This window comes from Rhinolophus sinicus, linkage group LG03 (assembly GCF_036562045.2).
Source record: "Rhinolophus sinicus isolate RSC01 linkage group LG03, ASM3656204v1, whole genome shotgun sequence".
In the NCBI taxonomy this organism is placed as follows: domain Eukaryota; kingdom Metazoa; phylum Chordata; class Mammalia; order Chiroptera; family Rhinolophidae; genus Rhinolophus; species Rhinolophus sinicus.
Genome location: NC_133753.1, coordinates 72814550 through 72838157, shown reverse-complemented (window position 1 = coordinate 72838157; position 23608 = coordinate 72814550). Strand labels below are relative to the sequence as shown.

Genomic DNA, 23608 nt, shown 5'->3' with positions numbered 1-23608 from the left:
ACAGCCGCTGCCCGGGTTCCGTGTCCTGAACTGTCACTGGGCGCGCGCGGCGGGCACTGCTCTCAAGGCCTCCGCCCAAAACCTTCCCGGGGATGGGAGGGAGGCCCGGCTGCGACTCTTTTCTCGAAGGGGCGTCTGCGTCCTCGTAGCCAGGCCTTGACCGCAGCCCCCTCCCCGGGAGACCACCAGCTCGCGGCCAAGTGGCCGCAGCGGCGGGGTCGCAGTTCCCTGCAGGTTCCAGGAAGGAGCGTCCCGCAGGCCTGAGGCCCCCACTGCTGAGGGCGGAAGTGGTAAGACTGACGTGTCCTGGGCTGCTCTTCCGATTGCCGGAAGGGCCCTCGGCCGGAGGAGAAGCCAGCTGAGCCTTGCGGGGTCTCCAGGGCTGGGCCGGGCCTCCCGCTGTAGAAAGCTCATCGACAAATACCTCAGAGCTGAGTGAGGTTTCCCTCGTGGTTTGGCTGCAGTCGCTGCGATCAGGCACAGCCACGGCCAACCTCGTGCAAGTCGGAGTCAGGTCCTCTCCAGGCCGCCGCTAGCGCGCCGCTCTGGGGGAGACCCCAGCAGGAGCCCGAGGGTAGCTACGGGGCCTCAGAGGACGCTGGCGCCGCCTTGGCCGGCCCTTCCCGCGTGGTGAGGACCCCAGGGCTGCGGCAGGAAGGTGCCTGAGGTGTGAGACCTCGTGGCGTTGCCATGGAAACGGGCTGAGGCGCGCGGGGCGGTTCAGACCAGGTGGGCTGCGGGAGGAGGGAACTCCGGGTTGAGGACAAGAGAGCAAAGGTGGAGTCTAGTTTTGGGGACAGAAATATGATGTGGTGTGGGGGTCAGGAGGTGGACTTCTGAGGGAGGGTGGAAGAGACCAAAGGGAGTAATTGCAGCCATAGAGCATCAGTCAGTTTGAAAGGCTTGACCTGGGGTGTCATGAGTTGATCCCTGGTTTCCATAACCGCAGGACTCCCTCAAACAGGTTCCACTGCCTTAAGGATGACAGTCCTAGGGCGCCCTCGAAGTTGGAACTGTCAGTGGTTGCCACTCCTGATGCTGCTGCTGGGCACAGGTCACGAGCCAGGGGTCGAAAGTGTGACACACTACAAGGCCGGCGACCCTGTCATTCTATATGTCAACAAAGTGGGACCCTACCATAACCCTCAGGAGACTTATCACTACTATCAGCTTCCAGTCTGCTGCCCTGAGAAGATACGTCACAAAAGCCTTAGCCTCGGTGAAGTGCTGGATGGTGACCGAATGGCTGAGTCTTTGTACGAGATCCGCTTTCGGGAGAATGTGGAAAAGAGAATTCTGTGCCACATGCAGCTCAGTTCTACACAGGTCAGCCTCTCCACATGGGCTAGAGCTTAGCCCTCCCTCCTAGGAACTAATAACAGTGCCTCACATTTATGGTTTTCAAAGCATCTTTATAGAAATTACCTGATTCTAACTACAACCCCATGTGGCAGGCAGGGCAGGTGGTATTATTTGCATCCAGTTGATGAAGAAACATACTTGCTCAGAGGTGACTTTTTCAAGACGACGGGATAGTCTTGGATGGATAGTGAATTACCCAGCTGATGAGCCCAGGGCTCCTGACTCCAAGCTTGTCTGCTGGTAATAAGGTCCGAGCTATCACTGCTACATAGTTAACTCCTTCTGTACCTAACTCTCGGCCCTTTCTTAACTGGCTCCTTTACACTCTACTTGTTTTCCCTGTCATGCTTTTTTCTTAAGCATACCTTCTCTTAGGGCACTTTTCCTTAATCTACACCAGAACTTCTTACACCTTGCCTCTCTCCTTTTTCTAGGCCTTAACCCTGTCAAGTCATACTTGCTCTTTTTGGAGAATCCCAACATATTAGGGTTGAAACCAATGGTTCTCAACAGGGGGCAATTTTGTCTCCCAGGGGACATTTGGCACTACGTGGAGATACTGAGGTATCACTATTAAGGGGTGCTACTGACATGAGAAGCCAGGGATGGTGTGTTTTACAATGCATAGGACAGCCCCCAACAACAAAGAATTACACAGCCCCAAATGTCAGTAGCGCCAAGATTGAGAAACCTTGCTCTAACCCTATGCCTGGGGAGGCCTTGTCTGATTCCCAACTTGCTCTTTGTAGGTGGAACAACTGCGCCAGGCCATTGAGGAATTGTACTACTTTGAATTTGTGGTGGACGACTTGCCACTCCGTGGCTTTGTGGGCTACATGGAGGAGAGTGGCTTCCTGCCTCACAGCCACAAGATAGGACTCTGGACCCACTTGGACTTCCACCTAGAATTCCATGGAGATCGAATTATATTTGCCAACGTCTCAGTGCGGGATGTCAAGCCCCACAGTTTAGATGGGTTACGACCTGATGAGTTCCTAGGCCTCACCCACACGTACAGTGTGCGCTGGTCTGAGACCTCCGTGGAGCGTCGGAGTGATAGGCGCCGTGGTGATGATGGTGGTTTCTTTCCTCGAACACTGGAAATCCACTGGTTGTCCATCATCAATTCTATGGTGCTTGTGTTTTTACTGGTGGGTTTTGTGGCTGTCATTCTCATGCGTGTGCTGCGGAATGACCTGGCTCGGTACAATTTGGATGAGGAGACAAACTCTGCAGGTTCTGGTGATGACTTTGACCAAGGTGACAATGGCTGGAAAATTATCCATACCGATGTCTTCCGTTTCCCTCCATACCGTGGTCTACTCTGTGCTGTGCTTGGTGTGGGTGCCCAGTTCCTGGCCCTTGGCACTGGTGAGGTGATAAAAATTAATCAGGAATTTCTCTCAAGGGTTAAACCTAAGCAGGTAGTTTGTTCAGAAAAGATCTGCAGATCTCTTCTGTCCAAGGTGAGGGGCAGACCTCAGGGGTGGGGTGGCTCCAGCAAGGATGTGTATGTTCTACGGTAGATTTTCTGGACAACAGAATTGTGGGATAGTATTTTGCTAGAGGCCTTGGGTCTGGGAGAAAGGGGGCTGATTCCTCTGAAACTGCCAGAAGACGGATAGGTGAGACCTAACACGGACTTTCCACTACCACCCTACAGGCATTATTGTCATGGCACTGCTGGGCATGTTCAATGTGCACCATCATGGGGCCATTAACTCGGCAGCCATCTTGTTGTATGCCCTGACCTGCTGCATCTCTGGCTACGTGTCCAGCCACTTCTACCGGCAGATCGGAGGCGAGCGTTGGGTGTGGAACATCATTCTTACCACCAGTCTCTTCTCTGGTGAGAACTGCCCTTTCCCTGGTGGGCCAAGTTGGGGATTTAAGCACATCATGGAACCTAGGATAGAGTCAGAATAAGGCTTTAAGGGAATGAAAATACGCAAAACAAGCAATAAGAATGCCATTCAGAACATAAGAATACATTTCTTTTGCATAGTGAAAAATTATTAAGCCCTTAAAATATCCTAGGCACTGTGGCAAGCACTCAACATGCCTTCATCTCATCTAATCCTCACAGTAACTGTACGAAATAGGTAATATGGACCCCATTTTACACATGAGGAAATTGAATTTCAAGCTGGTTAAGTAACTGGCCTGAGATTACACTCCTGAAGAGTAGTGAACCAGGTTTCAGACCCAGACAGTCTGACTCTAGAGCCCGCATTCTCAACCATTACATTGAAATAACACTCTTGAATTTATTCTGAAACTCCTTTTTTTCAGTTTTCTTATTTTTGAGGGGGGCTACCCCACTCTAGCCTTCATGCCAGCTTGTCCTTTCAAAGTAGTTGCATTCTAAACCTTTCATACTCCCAATACTAAGGGTCTGATTTATATTCCATTACATTACTTTGAACCAGGGCTTTCTGAAAACAGGGCCTTGATCCAAAGGAATGTCTCATGCCAGAAATGACTGATGCCACAAGAGAAGAGGCCCTTGGAGGCACGTGGATTTGTGTCACTCTTAGATCATTATGTAAAGCTGCCTTGATCCTTAATGATAATGGATAGAGTAGGAGTGTTAGTAAAATAAGGAACAAGAAGCGGGATATGAAAGGGTGGCGTCTGCCTTGGGGGCAGGATGTTTAACCCCTTTAGGTTCACTGAGTGGGTGCCCCCAGCGATATAGCTCCTAGTGCTGATTCTCCCTTTGGGGACCTCTCCCTGCAGTGCCTTTCTTCCTGACGTGGAGTGTGGTGAACTCGGTACATTGGGCCAATGGTTCGACACAGGCTCTGCCAGCCACCACCATCCTGCTGCTTCTGACAGTTTGGCTGCTGGTGGGCTTTCCCCTCACTGTCATTGGAGGTATCTTTGGGAAGAACAACGCTAGCCCCTTTGATGCACCATGTCGCACCAAGAACATCGCCCGGGAAATCCCGCCCCAGCCCTGGTACAAGTCTACTCTCATCCACATGACTGTTGGAGGCTTCCTGCCTTTCAGGTATCCTCCATTTATTCCACGACCACCACTCTCAGATCCCTTACAACTTTTCCTTTCCCCACTCACCCTGTACCCTAACCCAATGTCAGTGATAATCTCTGGTTCCGCTGTAGCGTTAAGAGATCACTAAATGGTTTCCCCTTTATCCAAGCAGGACTGAGCTTGAATCAGTTCAGATATGAGGGTGTCTCACTTGTACAGCTCTCCAGAGACACTGATCCTTTCTCCATCTTCCTGGTTTCTGAATTTAGTGTCTACAGGTACCATGTTGGGCTTAAAGCCCATTTGATTCATTCAGTTTGTTGAGTACCTCTTAGTGGCAGGCAGGTAATACAATGGAAAGTAGAACAGACAAGATCCCCAAACTCAACCTATCAAAAATGTTCTGAAAATGAAAGCAGCTAATCATAGGTAAAAGAATCCCCATTAAGCCAGGAACTCCAGGGCACAGAGTAGAGTGAATCCACTTCCCACAGTGGCCCAGTAACAGAGAGGGGTGGGGGCTGGATTTTGGCCTGGCCCGTGCTGGCAGTGCACAGCCATTTAATGCTGTGTCTCGTTTCTCTTCACAGTGCCATCTCTGTGGAGCTGTACTACATCTTTGCCACAGTGTGGGGTCGGGAGCAGTACACTTTGTATGGCATCCTCTTTTTTGTCTTCGCCATCCTGCTGAGCGTGGGGGCTTGCATCTCCATTGCACTCACCTACTTCCAGTTGTCTGGGGAGGATTATCGCTGGTGGTGGCGATCTGTGCTGAGTGTTGGCTCCACCGGGCTCTTCATCTTCCTCTACTCCGTGTTCTACTATGCCAGGCGCTCCAACATGTCAGGGCCGGTTCAGACAGTGGAGTTCTTTGGCTACTCCTTACTCACTGGTTACGTCTTCTTCCTCATGCTGGGCACCATCTCCTTTTTTTCTTCCCTAAAGTTCATTCGTTATATCTATGTTAACCTCAAGATGGACTGAGTTTTGGGTGGCAAAACTATTGCTCTACTCTCCCTTTCTTCATGTCCCATTTATCTCTTACCAACATCTCTTCTGATTGACTGAATTGTTGCCTTCCCCTTTGCCCTTCGGGCCTCCCTTCCCCAGAGAGGGCCTGGAAATTATAAATCTCTATTATATAAGAAGTATATATTTGAACTTTTTAAGTTGCCTTTAGTTTTGGTCCTGATTTTTCTTTTTTCAATTATCAAAATAAAATTTATTAAGAAAAAGGATCCTGTAGTTGGAGGGTTTGGTCTGGATATAGGAAGTCGAGCCCTGCGGATGGCAGTGTGCCTTAGAAAGCCGGGTCGGCCGCGCAATGCACGGAACTCGAGTTCTCCACGGAGCTTGGGAGCTTGGGAACTCTCCACTCGAGGAACCTACATCGCCAGGGCGTTGTTTCCGCGGCTCAGTAGCGATCAGCCCAACGGAAGCTGCGAAGCCGGAGCGCTTTGTGCGAAGCGAGTTGAATCACCCTGGCGACGGGAGGGGCGCGGTGCAACGCCCTTTCCGCCGGAAGTGGGTTTCAGAACCTCCACGTGCTGTCCCTCCCCCATCCCGGCCGAGTAGCGTCGGCTCGGCGGCTGCCATGGAGCCCGCCGGCCTGGAGCAGATCTTGCGGGAGCTGCTGCTGCCAGACACCGAGCGCATCCGCCAGGTACGGGGCAGGCGGGGCCGGTCCAGGGCGAGCGGGAGGTTGCGGGAAAGGGCCGACTGTGACCCCAGCCTCCCCCAAGGCCACGGAGCAGCTCCAGACCGCTCTTCGGGACCCCGCCGCTCTGCCTGCGCTCTGCGACTCGCTGGCCTCGGCGGCCGACCCTCAGGTGAGGCTCCTGCCCCTTCCCGCCGAGTTTCCCACAGTATGCCACGGGTCAAGCCGCAGTTCCTGTCCGGACCCTCACGTGCCTGCTTTCTCGTCCCAGATCCGCCAGTTCGCAGCTTTGCTGATCCGCAGACGACTGAGCACCCGCTGGCGACGGCTGGGGGCGGAACACCGGGAGAGGTGGGCAGGGCCAGGGGCGGCGCGGGGCGGGGCCAGGCTGAGATGGGCAGGCTGAGTACCAAACACCTGCCACCTGTGTTCCAGCCTCAAGTCCCTGGTCTTGACTGCCTTCCAGAAGGAGACAGAGTAAGTGCCTACGTGCCTCTTCTCGGGATCCTAACTGACTCCAGGCTGAGACCCTCTCTCGGTTTCTGCCTTCTCTTTCAGCTCCAGGTTGGCACTTGGGGGGCAGGGACTTCAGTTTTAGACCAAGGGTGGAGCGGGAATTCTAGGCTGTGTTGAGGACTAAAGTTCTTGAGAATGGATTGTGATGGTGTGCCAAAGAATGGAACTGAAACTAAGTCTGAGTGAGGTCAGGCGCACCAGATCACACACCCACCGTGCTGCTCATTTCCCTCTGAGCCTCTGTTTTATGTGTCCCGACTTGGCAAAGCCCCCACCTGGAGGTTTCTTTCCTGACCACGCCATGGAGGCACGGCCAACATGTGCCCGAGAGAGAATTGGAGGGTTGGGGGTCAGGGGAATCTCTCCTGTTTGCAGGCACAATGTGAGCCTTAGCCTGGCCCAGCTCGCAGCCACCATTTTTCGAAAGGAAGGCCTGTCGGCCTGGCCTCAACTCATGCAGCTTCTTCAACACAGTACCCACAGCCCCCACATTCCTGAGAGAGAGGTACTATCACATGGTTGGCGGAAGGGAGGGACCAAGAGGCTGGGTAGACCGTGTAAGGTTTTCCCTCTCATCCCCTACTCCTGAACAGATGGGGCTTTTGCTGCTAAGTGTCGTGGTGACCTCCCGGCCTGAGGCCTTCCAACCCCACCATCGAGAACTTCTTCGGCTTCTGAATGAGACCCTTAGCGAGGTGGGCTCTCCTGGGCTCCTTTTCTACTCCCTGCGCACTCTCACCACCATGGTCCCTTACCTCGGCGCTGACGATGTGGTAAGTAAGATCTCACCTCCCCTGGCGCCCTGTCCTCGGTCCTTCGTGTCCTCACCCTTGCACGATGCAGAACCATTCAGATTCTTTCTTTGCCTTTTGCTCTTCCTAACAATTGAGGGGGGATACTGTGGGTGGCTGTGCCTTGGCTCCTCCGGTGTCCAGGCTTCGAGGAAGCTGCCAGCTTCTGGGGCCTGAGACTAGCTGCATCGTGCTTTCTGTGATTCGACTCATCTTGTATCCTCCAGCCTCTTGCGCAGATGTTGGTGCCCAAGCTCATCATGGCCATCCAGACTCTCATCCTTGTAGACGAGGTGAGGACGTTAGGGCAGGAGCTCTGTGGGAAGGAGCACAGGACCATCTCCAGCCCGGTCCACTATAGAAGACCGTGGTAAACCTATGGCTGGTTTGTCTGTTTCTCTGGCAGGCAAAGGCCTGTGAGGCCATGGAGGCCCTGGATGAACTGCTGGAGTCAGAGGTGCCCATCGTCACCTCCCACCTCTCTGAGGTCCTCACATTTTGCCTGGAGGTGAGCCTGGGGTGGGCCCGGCCCCGCGGCATGTTCTGGATTTTCCTTGTCTGTCTCTGATTTGCCTTAGTCTCTGGGCAGGTGGCTAGAAACATGGCCCTGAGTGATGCAATACGTGTACGTATTCTCTGCTGCCTCAGTTTTTTGGTCAAAGTCAAGAGCAAGGTGAGTGCCCTCTGAAGCATACTACCCCACCCCCACCTCCATCCCTTGTCTCACTCCTGGGCCTTTTTGACCATCTCGGGGTATCTAAAGTACCATAGCTAACTAATATATTTAAGATTTGGTCTGGCCTCAACCCACCTCCTGCCTAGGAGATTGGGAGTCTCCTGCTGGACTCCTTTCTGCCCTGGAAGGCTAGAATTTTTAATGTGAGTCCATCTTGGAAGCAAATTCTCAGGGACACCATTCCACTCTCCCTCTCAAGGCCTTACTGAAGAATCGTCTCCTGTCCCCCTTGCTGCACACGCTTTTCCCCATTATGGCTGCTGAGCCCCCCTTGGGCCAGCTGGATCCTGAGGACCAGGATTCAGACGAGGACGAGCTGGAGATTGGGCTGGTGGGAGAGACGCCCAAGCACTTTGCTGTCCAGGTGGGTTGTAGGACCAGGGCAGGGGGCAGGGTGTTCAGTGGCTGTGGAGGGTTGTGGGCCAGAGATGGAGTCTGGCAAAGTTTCCCTGTCATTTCGCAGGTTGTAGACATGCTGGCACTACATTTGCCCCCCGAGAAGCTCTGTCCCCCGCTGGTAAGTGTGGCTTTGTCCTTCCCGTGCACTTACACCTAGGGACGCCTAGTCCCCCAGTGCCAAGGCTATTTGGGCCCTGGTGGCTGTCGAGGACCAGGAATGGGCAGGCCTCTGTTGGGGTTTCAGGAGAATGCCTCGTGCTTCCCTAGATGCCCATGCTGGAAGAGGCGCTACGGAGCGAGAGCCCCTACCAGCGCAAGGCGGGGCTCCTGGTACTGGCCGTGCTGTCTGATGGAGCTGGCGACCACATCAGACAGAGGTGTTTGTTCCCCTGTCCTGCGGTGAGGGTGCACCATGGGGAGGAGGACCATGTGGACCGTGGCAGTGCCGGTCTGTTTGCCGTTCATTCTTAAATATCAGGAGTGTTTCTCCTCTACTCTCAAAAGTGTCCTGGTTTGAAAGATAAATGGCTGCCCCAGCTATGGGGACCAGGGGGTGGTACCCACCATCCAGTGACAGAGAAAGCCTGGGTTTTCCCAGAGGAAACAGGAGAATGGCTTAGCTAGGGCAATCAGACTGTGTCCTCTTGTCCTGCTCCTTCCAGACTGCTGCGCCCACTACTGCAGATCGTGTGCAAGGGCCTAGAAGACCCATCGCAAGTTGTGCGCAATGCTGCGCTGTTTGCCCTGGGCCAGTTCTCAGAGAACCTACAGGTCAGCAGGGCTGATTGTGGGTAGCCACCATTTCAGTCCCCACCCGTCCCAGGGACCAGCTTACCCTCAGCTTCATCTCTTCAGCCACCCCTGCTACCATTGGCATGTAGGTGTGTGCCCTGCGGTCGAGCTGACTTGGGGCCTGCTCTCTCCTCCCCCCAGCCCCATATCAGCAGCTATTCAGGGGAGGTGATGCCACTGCTCCTTGCCTACCTGAAGTCGGTGCCTCCCGGGCACACACACCATCTAGCCAAGGCCTGCTATGCCCTGGAGAATTTTGTGGAGAACCTAGGTAGTGATGGCAGTTGGGGTGCGAGGGAGGGGATGAGCCTGTAGTTTTGGTTGAAAGGGGAGGGATGTGTACCGCCCTGAACCATTGCCTGAGGTGGTGAGAGGGGTGTGGTGGGGCCACGAGGAGGTTCAGCCTGGAGGCAGCTGGGCCCCCACCAAGTAGAAAACCCTAGACTGATTGTTAGAGGGGTACCCTTCCCTACAGGGCCTAAAGTGCAGCCCTACCTTCCGGAGCTTATGGAATGTATGCTGCAGCCTCTGAGGAATCCCAGCACGCCCCGGGCCAAGGAACTGGCTGTGAGTGCCCTGGGGGCCATTGGTAAGGAGAAGGAGGCCGGAGGCAGGGCACGGGGTTCACCCAGAGAGCCTGTGGCAGGTGGTCCTGGGCCCTTCCAGCTGACTCTGTCCTTTCCTACAGCTACGGCTGCCCAGGCCTCCCTGCTGCCCTACTTCCCCACCATCATGGAGCACCTGCGGGAATTCCTGGTGACAGGCCATGAGGACCTTCAGCCTGTGCGGATCCAGAGCCTGGGTGAGAAAGGGGGCCCCAGGCCGGGTTCCCAGTGCCAGGGACAGGCCACTGCTCACCTGGTGTGAACAGCGACCTCCCCCAAGGCAGTGCAGGTGTCTTCCTTCTCATCGAAGGCATTCCCACTGTACCTAGGAGGAGGTAGGATATCTGAATTCTCCCCCGCTGCCACCTTTGGTCCCCCAGCAATTAGCCCTGAGTCCTCTGGCATAGCTCCACATCCCAGTGCTAACCAAGTCCTTGCCCCCACAGAGACGCTAGGGGTGCTGGCACGAGCACTGGGGGAGCCCATGAGGCCACTGGCTGAGGAATGCTGCCAGCTGGGGCTGGGCCTTTGCGATCAGGTAGACGACCCTGATTTGCGACGCTGCACGTGAGTGAGCCTTCACTTGCCTCCAGCTCACACCCCAGTCCTCTGGTCTGGGCCATAGATTTTCCCTGTCTCTCTCCCCCGTCCTGTCTGACTATAGCGGGCAGGATTGTACAGCTTCCACCTGCCTCTACCAGGTACAGCCTCTTTGCAGCCTTATCGGGGCTGATGGGTGAGGGCCTGGCGCTCTACCTGCCACAAATCACCACACTCATGCTGTTGTCACTGCGTTCAACCGAGGGCATCGTGGTAAGCAGCGAGTGGGTGGGCTGGGCCGGTTGGGAAGGCCAGCCTAGGGGCCACATTTCTCTCCTGGGCCCAGCTGAGCCCGAGTCCTTGCTATGCCTCCTCTGGCCAGCCTCAGTACGACGGCAGCAGCTCCTTCCTTCTGTTTGATGACGAGAGCGATGGGGAGGAAGAGGAGGAGCTCATGGATGAAGACGAGGAAGAGGAGGATGACTCAGAGATCTCAGGGTGCGGAGGGGTGCTGTCTGAGTGGTCACAGGAACCCTAGCTTTTGACAAGGGCCCAGGGCCAGATCCGTGCCTGCTGCTGTCTGATCACTGCTGCCTCGCCCCCTGACTAGGTACAGCGTGGAGAATGCCTTCTTCGATGAGAAGGAGGACACCTGCACTGCCCTGGGGGAGATCGCGGTTCACACCAGGTGAGCACCGGCCCTTCCCTGGCAGGCACTGGGGACCCCGCCTGGGAGCCCCTTCCCCACGGCCGTGTGTCTGTCCACAGTGTGGCCTTCCTTCCGTACATGGAGAGTGTCTTTGAAGAAGTGTTCAGAGTTCTGGAGGTGAGTGGGCAGTGGGTGGAGTCCGAGGGCGAGAGGGCCTGTGTTCGCCCTGCACACAGCAGGCACCTCCCATCCCCCTTATCCCGCAGTGCCCTCACCTGAGTGTACGCAAGGCAGCCCATGAGGCCCTGGGTCAGTTCTGCTGTGCGCTGCACAAGGCCTGTCAGAGCTGCCCCTCGGAACCCAACACTGCTGGTGAGAAGGGCACCGGGGCCAGGCTGGGGCCTCTGGAAGCCGGGCGGGGGGAGGGGCAAGGTCTGACTGGGGCTTCAGCCAATCATGTCCCCAGCTCTGCAGGCTGCCCTGGCCCGGGTGGTGCCATCCTACATGCAGGCAGTGTACAGGGAACGGGAGCGCCAGGTGGTGATGGCCGTGCTAGAGGCCCTGACGGCTGTGCTGCGCAGCTGCGGGGCCTTCACTCTGCAGCCCCCCGGGAGCCTCGCTGACCTCTGCAACATGCTGAAGGCTGTGCTGCAAAGGAAGGTGAGCAGGCCGGCTTCGGGGTGAAGAGGTGGCTGGGCCCTAGGGGGGACGGTCAGAGGCTACAAGTCCAGCTCCCTCTGCCCCCACCCCATGGAAAGGAGAAGTGGCAGGAGAGCCCAGGCTGAGCTGAGCTACCTTTTCCTGCAGACAGCCTGCCAGGACACTGACGAGGACGACGATGACGAGGACCAAGTGAGAGCAAGGGGCGAGGGACCGGGCAGTCTGTGTGGTAGTCTCCACAGGGCAGGGTGGGCAGTGCACTTGGGCTTGGCTGGCTGGAGCAGGGCTGCTCAAGATTGGTAATGGCTCCCAGTGACACACTGTGCTCCCACTCAGGCAGTGGGGGTTCATGGAAGGCTTCCTGGAGGTGGGGATTCGGGGCGGGCTCGGATTGATAGGTGAGAATAGGAGGGCCAGGAGAAAAAGCTGGGCTCATTGGGAGGGACCAGTCCTGTTACCCAGGGCAGCCCCCAGGGGGACCACCTGTGGCAGTGGAGGAGTAGGGTGGCAGGTACAGCAGTCACAGCTGGCTCTGGTGATCTAGCCCCTGACCTGGTCCCACAGGCTGAATACGACGCCATGTTGCTAGAGCACGCTGGTGAGGCCATCCCTGCCCTGGCAGCCGTGGCTGGGGGAGACGCCTTTGCCCCCTTCTTTGCTGGTTTCTTGCCATTATTGCTCTGTAAGACGGTGAGTGCTCCATCCTCTGGTTTTGAACCCCATTCTGCACAACCCACGTCCCATTCCCAGCTGACTTGCACTCCTACCCCTGCCAGAAACAGAGCTGCACAGTGGCAGAGAAGTCCTTTGCGGTGGGGACGCTGGCAGAGTCCATACAGGGCCTGGGTGCCGCGTCAGCCCAGTTTGTGTCCCGCCTGCTCCCCGTGCTGCTGAGCGCCGCCCGGGAGGCAGACGCTGAGGTGCGGAGCAATGCCATCTTTGGGCTGGGCGTGCTGGCCGAGCACGGGGGCCGCCCTGCCCAGGAGTATCCTTGGCTGGTAGGAGGGGCTGAGGGGTTGGGGGAGTATCCCTGGGGTCGGGGCAAGGAGAGGTCTGCCATGTGTGCCTGTTCCTTGACTCTGGACCAGACACTTCCCTAAGCTGCGGGGGCTCTTGTTGCCCCTCTTGGCGCGGGAGCGTCATGAGCGTGTCCGTGACAACATCTGTGGGGCACTTGCCCGCCTGCTGATGGCCAGTCCCACAAGGAAAGCAGAGCCCCAGGTGAGTGATGGAGGCATTGGCAGGGCCAGGAAGCCGAGGAGGGTGTGGGGCACGGGGCCAGAGCCATCTTTGTGTCCAGGTGCTGGCTGCCCTGCTGCACGCCCTGCCACTGAAGGAAGACTTGGAGGAGTGGGTCACCATAGGGCACCTCTTCAGCTTCTTGTACCAGAGCAGCCCTGACCAGGTAACCCCAAGGCTCCCTTCTCATTGATAGGCAGAGTTGGCATCAGTTGTACTGACACAGAGGGATGGTTTAAGCTGCCCTTCATACTCCATACTCTGTTTTCTCATTGATTGGCAGCCAGGCCTATCATATGAGAGGAAGGGCTTCCTCTCACCACAAAGCACGTTTCCTCAGGGAGCCTCCATTCTGCCTGGCCGTTTCCACCCTCTGGTCTGAGCCAGCGTCACAGCTTTCCGAGGCTGATTTTCTAGACCCCGTCTCTTTCAGGCTGTGCTCTGGAGCCTGGGTACCAGTCTAGGCCACGCTACCACCCATTGCAATCCAAGCAGCTCTGCTTTGTGAATGAGATTTATCTGCACTGAGTGGCTGGGTTTGGACTGATGTCCCAATGTTCCTGTGTCTGTCACCTTTGTTGTGCACCTTTAGAGACTTGTGTTAGTGGAGCCCCTGGGTGTCTGGGCTTTTGATCGTGAAGCCATGATTTCAGTCATCTTTGGTGCCAATCCCATCTTCAAAAAAAAAACCTGGGTCCTTCTCATGTGTCACAATTGTCCAGGATGCCTGTGAATCAGTCTGTCCCCAACAGCCTGGTGGGAAACTGCCTCTCCTTAGCCCCCAGCACCCATCCCAGTCCCGGGCCCAGGGGAGCTGCTGCCTGAGTCGGCCCTTTCCCCGCAGGTCGTAGATGTGGCTCCTGAGCTCCTGCGCATCTGCAGTCTCATTCAGGCTGACGACAGGGTCCCAGCAGGTGAGGGTGGCAGTCATGCGGAAGGAGGGTCGGGAGAGGCGAGAAGCGGCAGGGCTCCGGGGCCTGGGGCAGATAGGGATTGCGGGCCAGGCCCCCCTGGATCTCTCCCTCTTCACTCTCCACCCAGACACCAAGGCTGCACTGCTGCTGCTCCTGACGTTCTTGGCCAAACAGCACGCTGACAGCTTTCATTCAGCACTGGGCTCACTGCCTGGCGACAAGGCACAGGAGCTCCAGGCCAGCCTAGGCCTCACCTAGACGGCGGGCTGCAGCAGGGCCAGAGGAGTCAGCCTGCCCAGGCCCCGAGACCCCCTCCCAGCCCAGTCCCACGTCGTGCCTTACCAAAGATTCTGGGCCTCATACCCATTTGGAGTCCCAGCCCTGCTTACTGCCTTGCAGGGCTGTCCCTGAGGATGGGTCTGCTATGCTGTGGGACAATACAAACGGACTCATGACAACATACTGTAATAAAGGCAGTTCATTTTATGCTTGAACAGGAGCTCTGAGAGCAGGGAGGATAGAGATACATGTTCAGAAAGGAGGCAGGCAGGGTCTGGGGACGCAGGACACGGTTGGCTGTAGCTGGAGTCTTGGCAGCCTTCCAAGTTGACTAACCGCAGTGGAATCGGGGCCCTGGCTGGATCAGGAGGCGCCCGTATGGCTTCTCTTGTTCAATACGAAGGGTCTGCTGCATTGCGAGCACTGGGCAAGGGGGGAAGAGCGGCTGGTCAGGGGGTCCCTACAGTGGTCTCTGGCCTGTGTGTCCCCCCATACGTATGTGCACACTCACCCAGGAGCAGGTAGAAGACCCGGGCGGCCATCCAGCGAGGGCTGAGAGGTGACACCAGGCTGTTGAAATCTGGCTCCCTGTTGGCCTGCAGCTCTAGTGCCACTGCCCTGTAGAGGCAAGAACTGTTAGCTGAGGCCCCAACCTGGGGCTACCCCACTGAGGCCCCTCCCTGGTACCTGTGCACGGCCTCAAGGGAGAGCAGCTCAGGCTCTGGGGGCAGCTCCAAAGGCATCTCCATGGGTACCTCAGGGAGTTCAGGTACCACGGGCAATGCAGGGGGTTCTGGCTGCTCCGCCTCAGCCCAAGCCCTGGGGGAACATGGGAATCAGGTGGAGCAGAGAACTCACAGCTGTGACGGTGACAAGGGACATACCATCCTCGCCTCTGCCCCACCTGGCCAGGGCTGTGGCCTGAGCTCACTCGAGCTGGCTGCTTACCACCGCTCTTCCGGGGGAAGGAGGATGGTGCGAGACTTCTCCTCCTCAGCTGCTTCTAGGGAGAGCTCTGTTGGGGGAGGTGAAGGGCCTCAATGGGTCTGAGCAGTTGTGACCTTGGGGCCACCTGGTCAAACGAGTCACAGCTATTCAGTGACATTACCAGTACCCAGGAGGGAGAACTAAAGAGAACCACTGCTTCCTATGTTAAATGCTCCCTCTGGCAAACTGTCAGCAGTTGGGGTACCAGTATCCTCGGACAGTGGTTAAGGTGGTGATCACCACCCCTTCTCCAGGTGCTTACCTGAAGACAGCATGAGGGGCCCACTGGGCTCCTGGGCCTCCCTCAGTACCTGAGGATGAGAGAAAGAACTAAGACCGCAAGCAGCACAGAATCAGCTGGGGTAAAGCAGTCCCCGCCCTGAACTGGCCTTGCCTCCGGGGCAGTATACCCCCTAACCAGTGCCTAAGACCTGGTGCCATTGGCTTACACGGGCAGAAGACAGACTGCTGGAGCTCGGGCAAAGCTGACAAGTCCTTCAGAAAGGAGTTACCTCAATATCACTCGGAATTTCAGCCTTTCTCCTTTCCTCCTCAGCCGCTGCCTCCTCAGGCTCCAGGGGTGGCATCCGCCTGAGTGCTTTTGGGGGTGTCTCGGCACAGCGGGTCCAGAAAGCCAGCAGTTCTGGGGGTAGCCAGCCAGCTGGGTGGGGACAAGGTGGCAGCAAGGACAGGGTTTGAAGCATGAGAATCACTAAGAGGAATATGGGGTCCAAAGATCCCACACGCCAACTCCCACCATCTTACGGTAAGTTGGGGTTTGGAACAGCTCCGTGGGGCTTCTGATAGTCCTTTCAGGAGGCTGCACCTTTGGCTGCATAGTAGGGAAGGCCAGAGCCCAGTTAGGAGGGACTCACTCCTCGCTGCCCCTTCACCTCTGCAATGCCTTATTTCAGGGCCTCTGGCCTTCCAACTCTACAGGTTCAAACCCCTTCCTGCTGTGCTCCTTGCTAAAAGGACTTTTAACTGGTACCCATGGATGTGCTGGGCGGGGTCACTAAAAGGATGAAGAGTTGTATGTGCAGACAGACCCCAAGGCATGCACTTTGGGGAGTGTTCCCAGTGCTTCCCCAGGAGTTTAGAAGGCCCACCATGCACCTGCCCCAGGCCCTCCCTGCCTCCCTCTATCCCCTCCAAAGCCTGGACTGTACTCACACACTCCCAGCAGTGAACTCTGGGTTGCAGTTGTTTCTGGAAATTCTCCCGGGAGATCTGAGTCTCCTTGTCCCAAAATAATAACTGGCGGCGGCGGCGGGGACGGCGAGCAGGTGGGGGGATAGGGGGCCTCTTCTGCTGAGTGGAGAAGGGAGGTAGGGGCAAGGCTATCCATTACTCTTTTTTCTGACATCCTGGTGGACTGCAAACAGTCCCCACAGAGGCACCCTGGGAAAGGGCTGGGATGGGCCTCCAGGAGCATGCGCAGCTCCTACCCTGCAGGAGCATACCCATCTGGAAGTGTGGTTAGATAAACTGCGGTATAGGCAGGGCCACCCTTTACCAATTTGCACAAATGCCTGTGTAGGCTAGTAGTGGCCTGGGGCTTGGGGAAGCTGAACTTGGTGAATAGCTCTGCGAGAGGAGGGTGATGAGAAGGAGGAGGCTTGGAAGGGCGACTACTCACCTCTGGGCTGAGTGGGGCCGGGAGACGCAGCTCCTTCGGGGGCGTCACCTCTGCAACAACATAGGCTTTGCAGGGCTATACCCCACACCCTTGCAGCCACCCAGGCAAGGAGCTCAAGTGTCCTCCCTTTGGCAAGTGGGAATGCAGGGCCCTTGTCTGCCACAGTTGTGCAGGTAAGTGCCCCAGGCATGGCAGGCACTCACCAGCAAGCAGGGCTGTGGGCTCCCAGACTGCTGGCTTCAGCTCCTCTGGGGCCAAGACCTCGCCTGGAAGTGGCTCTGCTGCCTCCACCCTGAGGGGAAATGGGCAAGAGATGAGGACACTCCTCCCAGCACTGACCCCCTACCTTGTCCAGGGGTTCCTGCCCTTACGGTGCAAGAGCTGGAGGTGAGAGCGGGGGAACAGCAATTTCCACTTCCAGGGCCCGGGGCTCCTCCTTGGACACTGTAGAGAAGATAAGGGCTTAGAGTGCAGAAGAGAAGAGATGGGAGCACTGCCCACGCCAATTGCCCGTGCCCGGGGCCTGACTGTCCGGCACCGGCCAGACTACACTACTGGATAGGCCTGCCTCGTTCCTCCAACAAGATGGCTTCATCTTCCTCAGCAATGAGCAGGTCCAAGTCTCGGCGGCTAATCTCTGGGAGCTCCCGTTCACCCTGTTGTGAGAGGAAGAACAAGGAGAGGGGACTCAGTTCCGTTTCTGAGAAAAGGAAGTGGGTCCAGGAGACTAAATCTGAGAGGCATGCCACAGGGCTGGGCTGAGGAAACCCACTGGGAGTGGGGAGAGGGGAAATGGAGACAGAGAAGCCAGAAGTAGATGCAAGGCGGGGCGGGGCCATCAGAGGCAGGACTTGGGCCTCAGGCTCTGTGTGCAGAGGGACAACTCACCTCAATCTCCAGTATGTGTATGGGCTCCGCCTCCCGGAGAGTGATGGCCTCAGGAGACAGCGCAGTGACCAGGGCCCTGTCTGGAGGGGCAGGAAAGTCATACCAGCCCTTCCGCTTCTTTCCAAGTTCCCACACCCACGTGCTGAGGCAAAAGCATGGACTCTGGAGTCAAGCCAAACTGGGTTCCCATCAGGCCCAGGCCAGTCACTGGCCATTTGACCTGGGATATGTTGCTTAACTGCTATGGGCTTCCCTTTTCTCACCTGTAAGATGCGGATAAGAATTCCAATCTCAAAGGACTCTTGTGAGGCAGTGATGGGGTTACACACAGAAAGTGCCCCTCACAGGCCCTGGCTCTTAGGAGAACTCAAAGATGGTTATTTCTTCAGCTCTTGGAGATTCCTATGCCTGAAAAAAGGCCCTCTTTGCTCACCTGGCTTCCTAGGCTCTGTAGGGACTTCAGGAGGGATCTCCTCAGGAATTCTTTCTGGCGTCACAGCCTCCAAAAGGTGTCGAATCTTTGGGGGATTGGGGACAAAAGATAGGGTTCAGGTTCAGCCTCCTGCTTTCCTACTCTCACAACCTTATCAGACAATGGACAGTAATGACCCTTTGTGACTAATTCTTATGGCACTGACAGCATGCAGTGAACCCACTCGTCATCTGGTCTCCTTTCCTCCCGTTCCTGCCCTCACAGCACCTGTCCCCCTGCCAGTTAGGTAGCCTTTGTCAGTGTGTCTGTACAAGAAGCACTGTGTCCTTATATCAAGTGGTGTAGGGGACAGAGGAACAGAAAAGTCTTGGTCTAAGGAGCATATGGTTTAGTGGGGAGACAAGTTTGTATATGACCCCAGCAAGGGTTAACACAAAGAATAAAAACAAGGCCCTAGTAATGTGCTGAGTTCCAGAATAAAATTTGGTTCTGGCTGGGATTGGAATAGAGGCTTCATGGGAAAGGGTAGTATTTGAAAGAGGTCTTAAGGATATGTAGGATCTGACTAGTAGAGAACAAGGGGTGAACATTAAGGGCTAGGAAAACAGCACAAGCAAAGAAGTGAATGTGGCACCTTTGGGGCACAGGGGCCAGACTGGTGTTTGGGAGCCAAAGATGCCCAGGGGATGTGCGGAGATGTCTGGACCAGGGCACAGAGAGCCCTAAATGCCAGTATTCTGTTTGCAGTGGGGAACCACTGGAAGTGTCTTTGAAGGAAGGGAGTCACACTGTCTAAGCTGCAGGGCTGACAGGAATGCATGGGGGGATTGAGTAGGGAAGCCCAGTGCTGAGGAATGAGGACCTAGATTAGGGCCTCAGCAGTGGAAAGAGCGTGGAGATGAGTGGGGACAAGAGCTGTCTCTAGGTCCTGAGTAGGTAGGTAAGTGGAGTGGGCTTGTCTGGAGGGGTCCATTATGACAGTCCCCTGACACCAAGTCCTACGGGGCAGAGCTATGGCAGGCTGCCTTCCCCTAAGCCCAGTGTCAGACTGGCACAGGAACAGCACCCCCTTCTGCACTGTCATCTCATCAGTCGGAGGTGTTCCAGGGGAATGAGCCCTACCTGAGGGATATCGAAGGGGCTGGGAAGTCTGGGATCCACCGACATCATCCCAAAAAAGGGGTCTGGAGCATCTTCCAGGGTCTCCATCATGGCCAGGCGGCTAGGAAGCAGCAGGCTGGGTCTGAGAGAGAGAGTGTGGCTGTCACGGACTGAAGCTGTGATGGGCTGACGCCTCGCGGGGAGGTTCTCCATCAAAGGCTGGGTGGTCCCAGTCCTAGGGGAACACTCACAGTTCAGTCTCCACCATATCTATGCGGATCTGCAGCTGGGCACGGTGTAGACGCTCCAGGATGTGCTGGATGTCCTCTGTGGGCAGGAAGGGCAAGGTAGAGGGCCAGCCTAGCTGAGTGCCACTCAGCTCTGCCCCACCTCAGAGCCTTCCCAGCCTTACCTACGAGATACTGGCATTGTTGTGAGTAGACCCGGATCACGCCGATCTGGAGCTGGGCTGAAAGATAGAGCGAGAAGCGGGGCCGCGGCAGGCCGGCCTGTGGGGGTTGCACTCGTACCAGCACGTAACTGAGGATTTCCTCGCTGAGGGGGGGAGAAAAAAAAACACGCACCCTGATCACCACTGCGCCTGCGTGGAGAACCAGCCCCCCCCCCCCCCTCAAAGCCTTGCCCACCTTAATTCACCCCCTAACCCACACCAGCACTAGGCCGCTCTTCCCTTTTCTGGGCCTTACCAGGTCTTCACCACGTTCACCTTCAGGTATTCGCGCTTCACTAGCCGGCTGCCGCGTGTCGCTGCCAGCCTGGATGGGGTGGGGTGGGCATGGAGGGGAAGCCATCAGGCGAGTATCCCGGAGCACCCCTCCCGGTGCGCCCACCCTGGTCCGTGAGCCCTTACCAGATAGTGGCGAAGCAGCCAGTGTGGCGCTGAAGCACGCTGGGATAGTAGAACATCGTCCCTCTGGGGCTTCACTCCCCGTCTCCACCACGCCTCGGTTTGGCTCTCAAGCCTTATTCTTTAGGGCAAGGGATTTCCCAGCTCAGTCGGAGAGAAGCAAGGATTTGGGCAGGGGGCGCTGCGGTTGGACCCAGAATGCCAAATAACGAACCGTTGAACACATGGTGGATAATCGATGAACCGGACAAGTATTAATAAAAGGACATGCAGACTGGACATACAGGGACGGCCCTCTCGGTCGGCCCTAAATGTTCCCACGCCACGTGGGTGCTTCGAACTTACTGGATTCAGGTCGGGATGCAGGCTGGAGATGCAGAGAGCCTGAGGAGAGGCCGGGGCAGTGGTCTAGACGTGTCCTGAGGGGTAACGGCTGTCCTCCGCGGAGATGCCTGGCTCTGGGGCCTTTGCACTCAGCTTGGGCAGCGGCAGTCTCCCCAGGCCGCCCTCTCGCAGAAAGAGATCCTACCGCAGTGAGCAAGCACTCGGGTGCTCCGAGTCCCTCTCCTCGTTAGATGATGGCGGGCCCCAAAACAGCCAATGGGAACAGGGGTAGGTGAGGCAGTGCTCGTTCCAAGGCGCCAAGCAGGCGACAGGGGTCTCTCGAGGCAGGAGCGAACCAATTGGCAGAACCCTGCGAGCTGACGGGCTTTTGTGAGGTGTCCTAACCAATAGGCTCTCGTTCTCTCCTCTGGTAACAAGGTTTCCTCGGGGGCGCTTCTCTGACGACCAATGAGCAGGGAGCAAATCTCAGCCTCTCTGTATGCAGCCTGGTAACAAGGACACTTCAACCACTAGGGGACGTCAGGGTCATGCCTCGGACAACCTTGGGAGCAAGAAGGGAGTAGGAGGCACGCCAGATGGGAGAATGAGAGATGCTGGCGAGGGAGAGGGGGACACAATTCTACACATAGGAATAAAAACCCTCACACAGTGTAAGGCGAGGCTGCTTCCCTCTCTTGGGTCAGCACGCTCCATGTCTCCGACTGTACTTGATTTTACTAATAAACTTCCCGCTGTCCTATGCTGCATACATTATATCTCCTGCCTGAATTCTTTCCTTCAAGAAGACAAAGAACCGAAGTACATCATTCCCAGTAACACTCTCAGCATACAAAAGCCGTTTGTCTCAAACAATTATTTGTGTAAAATTAAGCCATATTCGTTACAAATATCCTTTGTCCCCATGTCTCCTGCCTTTGCACAGCCATTTTTGGTCTAGATGCCCTTCCCAGCCTTGACTGTAGGGCAAGCTTCTGCCTCTTTAAGACTCAACACTTATTGCAGCCGAGCTGACCCTATTTTATTTTGCTCCTTCAATCTGGGAGCTCTTGAGATTAGGGTCTTGTGTTTTCAATTAGTGTCTGGAAACGAGTTCAGTAAATATTTGTCAAATGAATGTGCAATTACCCTGAACTTGCAACCACGGAATGTCAAGGCTAAGAGACATTTCAAAATCTAGTCCAAATCTTGCCTTTACAGATGAGAGAACAGAGAGGCCCATGCAGACTGTTTCTCCCGGACCACATAGTTCCTTAGTGACAGCCTGGTTGGGAATTCTGCTTTCTTGATTTCCAGTGTTCCCAATCCCTATTCCACTGTGCCTGGCTAAATTGGCTTCTACCTTATACTTAAAATTGTTTCAATCATTGTACATATGTTATCAATGTTCGTAAGTGTTCACATTGGGGTACAAAAGATGATCAAATGGGGGCACCTGCCCTTAAGATGCTTAGAACCTAGATTAGGAGATGAGCAAGAGATACGGAATTTGTCCATCCATCCGTCCATCCATCCATCTAACAAGTATTTATTAAATGCCTACTATGTGCCAGGCACACCTGTAGATACTAGGGATATAGCAATGAACAGAACAAGTCTCTGTTCTCATGGAGTAAGAAAGGACCGAGGATAGACAAGTAGACAGACAGAAATATGTGAAGTGGTCAGTGCAATGAAGAAAAAGGAGGCAGCATAGAACAGAGAGCAATGAGGACTGCTATTTAGATAGGATGCTCAGGGAAGGGGGGGCAAGTCATGTGCCTACCTGAAGGAAGACAAAAGAACCAGGGGGGGAAAAAAGCAAGTACAAAGGTCCTGAGGCAGAAATGTGTTTGGTGGGTTCAAGGAGCCTGGAACAAAGTGACTTGAGGAGAAGAATGGCAAGGGTGAGGTTAGAGAGTTAGAGAGGATGGGAACTACAGCACAAGGACCTTGGAAGCCATTGTAAGGATTTGGGGTTTTACCCTAAGTCCGTTGAAAGCCAATAGAGGGTTTTGAGCAGAGGAGTGGTATGATGAGGTTTATGTGTTAAGAGGACCTCCACTGTGCTGAGAATAGGCTGAAGGTGGACAAGAGTGGGAGCAGAAAAGATGTGGAAGGAAGCAGGAAGAAGAGGTGTGAGAGGTGATGGTGACTTGTACACAGTATTGGTGGTGGAAGTCAAGAGAAGTGGTCAGATTCTGGATAGCTTTTGAAGGAGTAACGACAGGATTTGCTGATGGATTGATGTGGTTGTACAAGAGAAAATGGAAGTCAAAGAGGTAGCAGGTACAAAGAAGGGCCAGGAGGGATTTCAGCAAACTGAGGGTACAACAGGGCTCATGCACATGTGCACTCAGTACCTGATTTCTTCACTGCTAGTGCAGGTCCCTGTGTAGTCTCTTGCTTCTCTGGAAGGTGATGGGCAAAAGACGGTAGGCCCCGGAGGCAGAAAGTCTCAAAGGCAACACTGAGGTTTGTCAGGCGAGACACCAAGATCTAGATCTGATCATGTAGGTGACAGGTAAGCAACTGGAGGCTTATCAGTGACACGACAGGAAGGAGGCCTCTTCTCCTCCAGGCCGGTGTCATGGAAGCTGGAAGCCATGACTTAGGTATGAACTAGTCTGCTGGAAGTGACCGGACAGAGTGGAAGAATGACAAATGGCCTTGCAAAGGAAGAACTTCCAGTTTGGTGGCAAAATAAACGGGGTGAGGGAGAGGAATGTCCGATTTAGATCCCTCAAATCTCAGGGAACAGAGTGTTGGTGACATGGCAGTCTAGGCCAGATTGCCTTTTGTGGGGCTCAGGTGGAGTGAAGGAATGCCCTTCAGGTGGCCGCCAGTGCACCATGTGCGGGCAGAACAGGCACCAGGGCCTGCGTGGCTCCAGGCACTTCCCCTCCCCTGCCAGGGCCTCTAGCCCATAGTTTCAGGTCAACTTCAAGTTCTCCTGTTCACTCAGACCTCCAGTCCAGAGTCCAGCCCGAGGCTACCTGTTGTGAAGCCCCGAATCAGGCCTCTAGCCAAGAACTGTGGAGCCCGGACCTTCCCAGGTGAAGTTGCGGGCTATAGGCTCAGCGACCCACTTGGGGTGACCCTGACCCTAACCCCGGTTGCCTAGAGAGTACAGAGAGCTCGGTCCAGAACCCACAGAGCCCAGACTGCTTCCTAGCCACAACCTGTGGGTGGAGGGGAGGAAAGGGGCCCGGAGATGTCAGCAGGGAAGAGAACCCA

General features: G+C 55.6%; 3 protein-coding genes across 11 annotated transcripts; 2 read left to right on the top strand and 1 right to left on the bottom strand.

Moving 5' to 3' along the window:
- The first annotated feature begins 40 nt into the window (after positions 1-40).
- TM9SF1 (transmembrane 9 superfamily member 1) lies at positions 41-5595 on the top strand. 7 transcript variants are annotated; one of them, XM_074328053.1, is made up of 6 exons: positions 41-290; positions 965-1326; positions 2112-2733; positions 3026-3211; positions 4102-4375; positions 4948-5595. In XM_074328053.1, exons 2-6 carry the CDS (start codon positions 982-984, stop codon positions 5339-5341), a joined length of 1821 nt encoding a protein of 606 aa, XP_074184154.1. In that variant the 5' UTR covers positions 41-290; positions 965-981; the 3' UTR covers positions 5342-5595. The 7 variants fall into 7 exon arrangements, with proteins under 7 accessions (XP_074184154.1, XP_019569942.2, XP_019569939.2 ...); XM_019714383.2 differs by lacking the exon at positions 41-290 and adding an exon at positions 327-630 and having other exon boundaries at positions 950-1326; XM_019714380.2 differs by lacking the exon at positions 41-290 and adding an exon at positions 440-630.
- Positions 5568-14349, top strand: IPO4 (importin 4). 2 transcript variants are annotated; one of them, XM_019714373.2, is made up of 30 exons: positions 5568-6020; positions 6100-6186; positions 6286-6365; positions 6450-6491; positions 6906-7035; positions 7124-7303; positions 7549-7614; positions 7728-7829; positions 7911-7994; positions 8257-8421; positions 8521-8574; positions 8724-8833; positions 9119-9227; positions 9390-9519; positions 9724-9837; positions 9937-10050; positions 10300-10420; positions 10555-10666; positions 10776-10891; positions 11004-11081; positions 11162-11219; positions 11309-11414; positions 11509-11702; positions 11850-11894; positions 12267-12392; positions 12485-12687; positions 12791-12923; positions 13003-13107; positions 13786-13855; positions 13983-14349. In XM_019714373.2, exons 1-30 carry the CDS (start codon positions 5682-5684, stop codon positions 14111-14113), a joined length of 3504 nt encoding a protein of 1167 aa, XP_019569932.2. In that variant the 5' UTR covers positions 5568-5681; the 3' UTR covers positions 14114-14349. The 2 variants fall into 2 exon arrangements, with proteins under 2 accessions (XP_019569932.2, XP_019569931.2); XM_019714372.2 differs by having other exon boundaries at positions 5586-6020; positions 12479-12687.
- Positions 14319-23564, bottom strand: REC8 (REC8 meiotic recombination protein). 2 transcript variants are annotated; one of them, XM_019714385.2, is made up of 20 exons: positions 20396-23564; positions 20054-20231; positions 19890-19958; positions 19595-19737; positions 19434-19509; positions 19204-19324; positions 18082-18166; positions 17649-17728; positions 17329-17416; positions 17132-17204; positions 16964-17052; positions 16761-16810; positions 16295-16432; positions 15887-15953; positions 15634-15782; positions 15384-15432; positions 15083-15149; positions 14822-14953; positions 14646-14752; positions 14319-14557 (listed from the first exon to the last, which is right to left on the bottom strand). In XM_019714385.2, the coding sequence occupies exons 2-20, from the start codon at positions 20107-20109 to the stop codon at positions 14466-14468; spliced, it is 1731 nt and encodes a 576-aa protein (XP_019569944.2). In that variant the 5' UTR covers positions 20110-20231; positions 20396-23564; the 3' UTR covers positions 14319-14465. The 2 variants fall into 2 exon arrangements, with proteins under 2 accessions (XP_019569944.2, XP_019569946.2); XM_019714387.2 differs by having other exon boundaries at positions 16295-16429.
- Positions 23565-23608: the final 44 nt, after the last annotated feature.

Excerpts from the sequence above, each read along its gene's own strand:
- TM9SF1 (XM_074328053.1), top strand. The coding sequence starts at position 982 with ATGACAGTCCTAGGGCGCCCTCGAAGTTGGAACTGTCAGTGGTTGCCA. Across the intron at positions 2,734-3,025 it reads GTTCCTGGCCCTTGGCACTG|GCATTATTGTCATGGCACTG; the intron begins GTGAGGTGATAA and ends ACCACCCTACAG. Across the intron at positions 4,376-4,947 it reads GGAGGCTTCCTGCCTTTCAG|TGCCATCTCTGTGGAGCTGT; the intron begins GTATCCTCCATT and ends TTCTCTTCACAG.
- IPO4 (XM_019714372.2), top strand. The coding sequence starts at position 5,682 with ATGCACGGAACTCGAGTTCTCCACGGAGCTTGGGAGCTTGGGAACTCT. Across the intron at positions 6,366-6,449 it reads GGGGCGGAACACCGGGAGAG|CCTCAAGTCCCTGGTCTTGA; the intron begins GTGGGCAGGGCC and ends CCTGTGTTCCAG. Across the intron at positions 7,995-8,256 it reads TGGTCAAAGTCAAGAGCAAG|GCCTTACTGAAGAATCGTCT; the intron begins GTGAGTGCCCTC and ends CTCCCTCTCAAG.
- REC8 (XM_019714385.2), bottom strand. The coding sequence starts at position 20,109 with ATGTTCTACTATCCCAGCGTGCTTCAGCGCCACACTGGCTGCTTCGCC. Across the intron at positions 19,738-19,889 it reads GTGAACGTGGTGAAGACCTG|CGAGGAAATCCTCAGTTACG; the intron begins GTAAGGCCCAGA and ends TCCCCCCCTCAG. Across the intron at positions 15,783-15,886 it reads GTTCCAAACCCCAACTTACC|CTGGCTGGCTACCCCCAGAA; the intron begins GTAAGATGGTGG and ends GTCCCCACCCAG.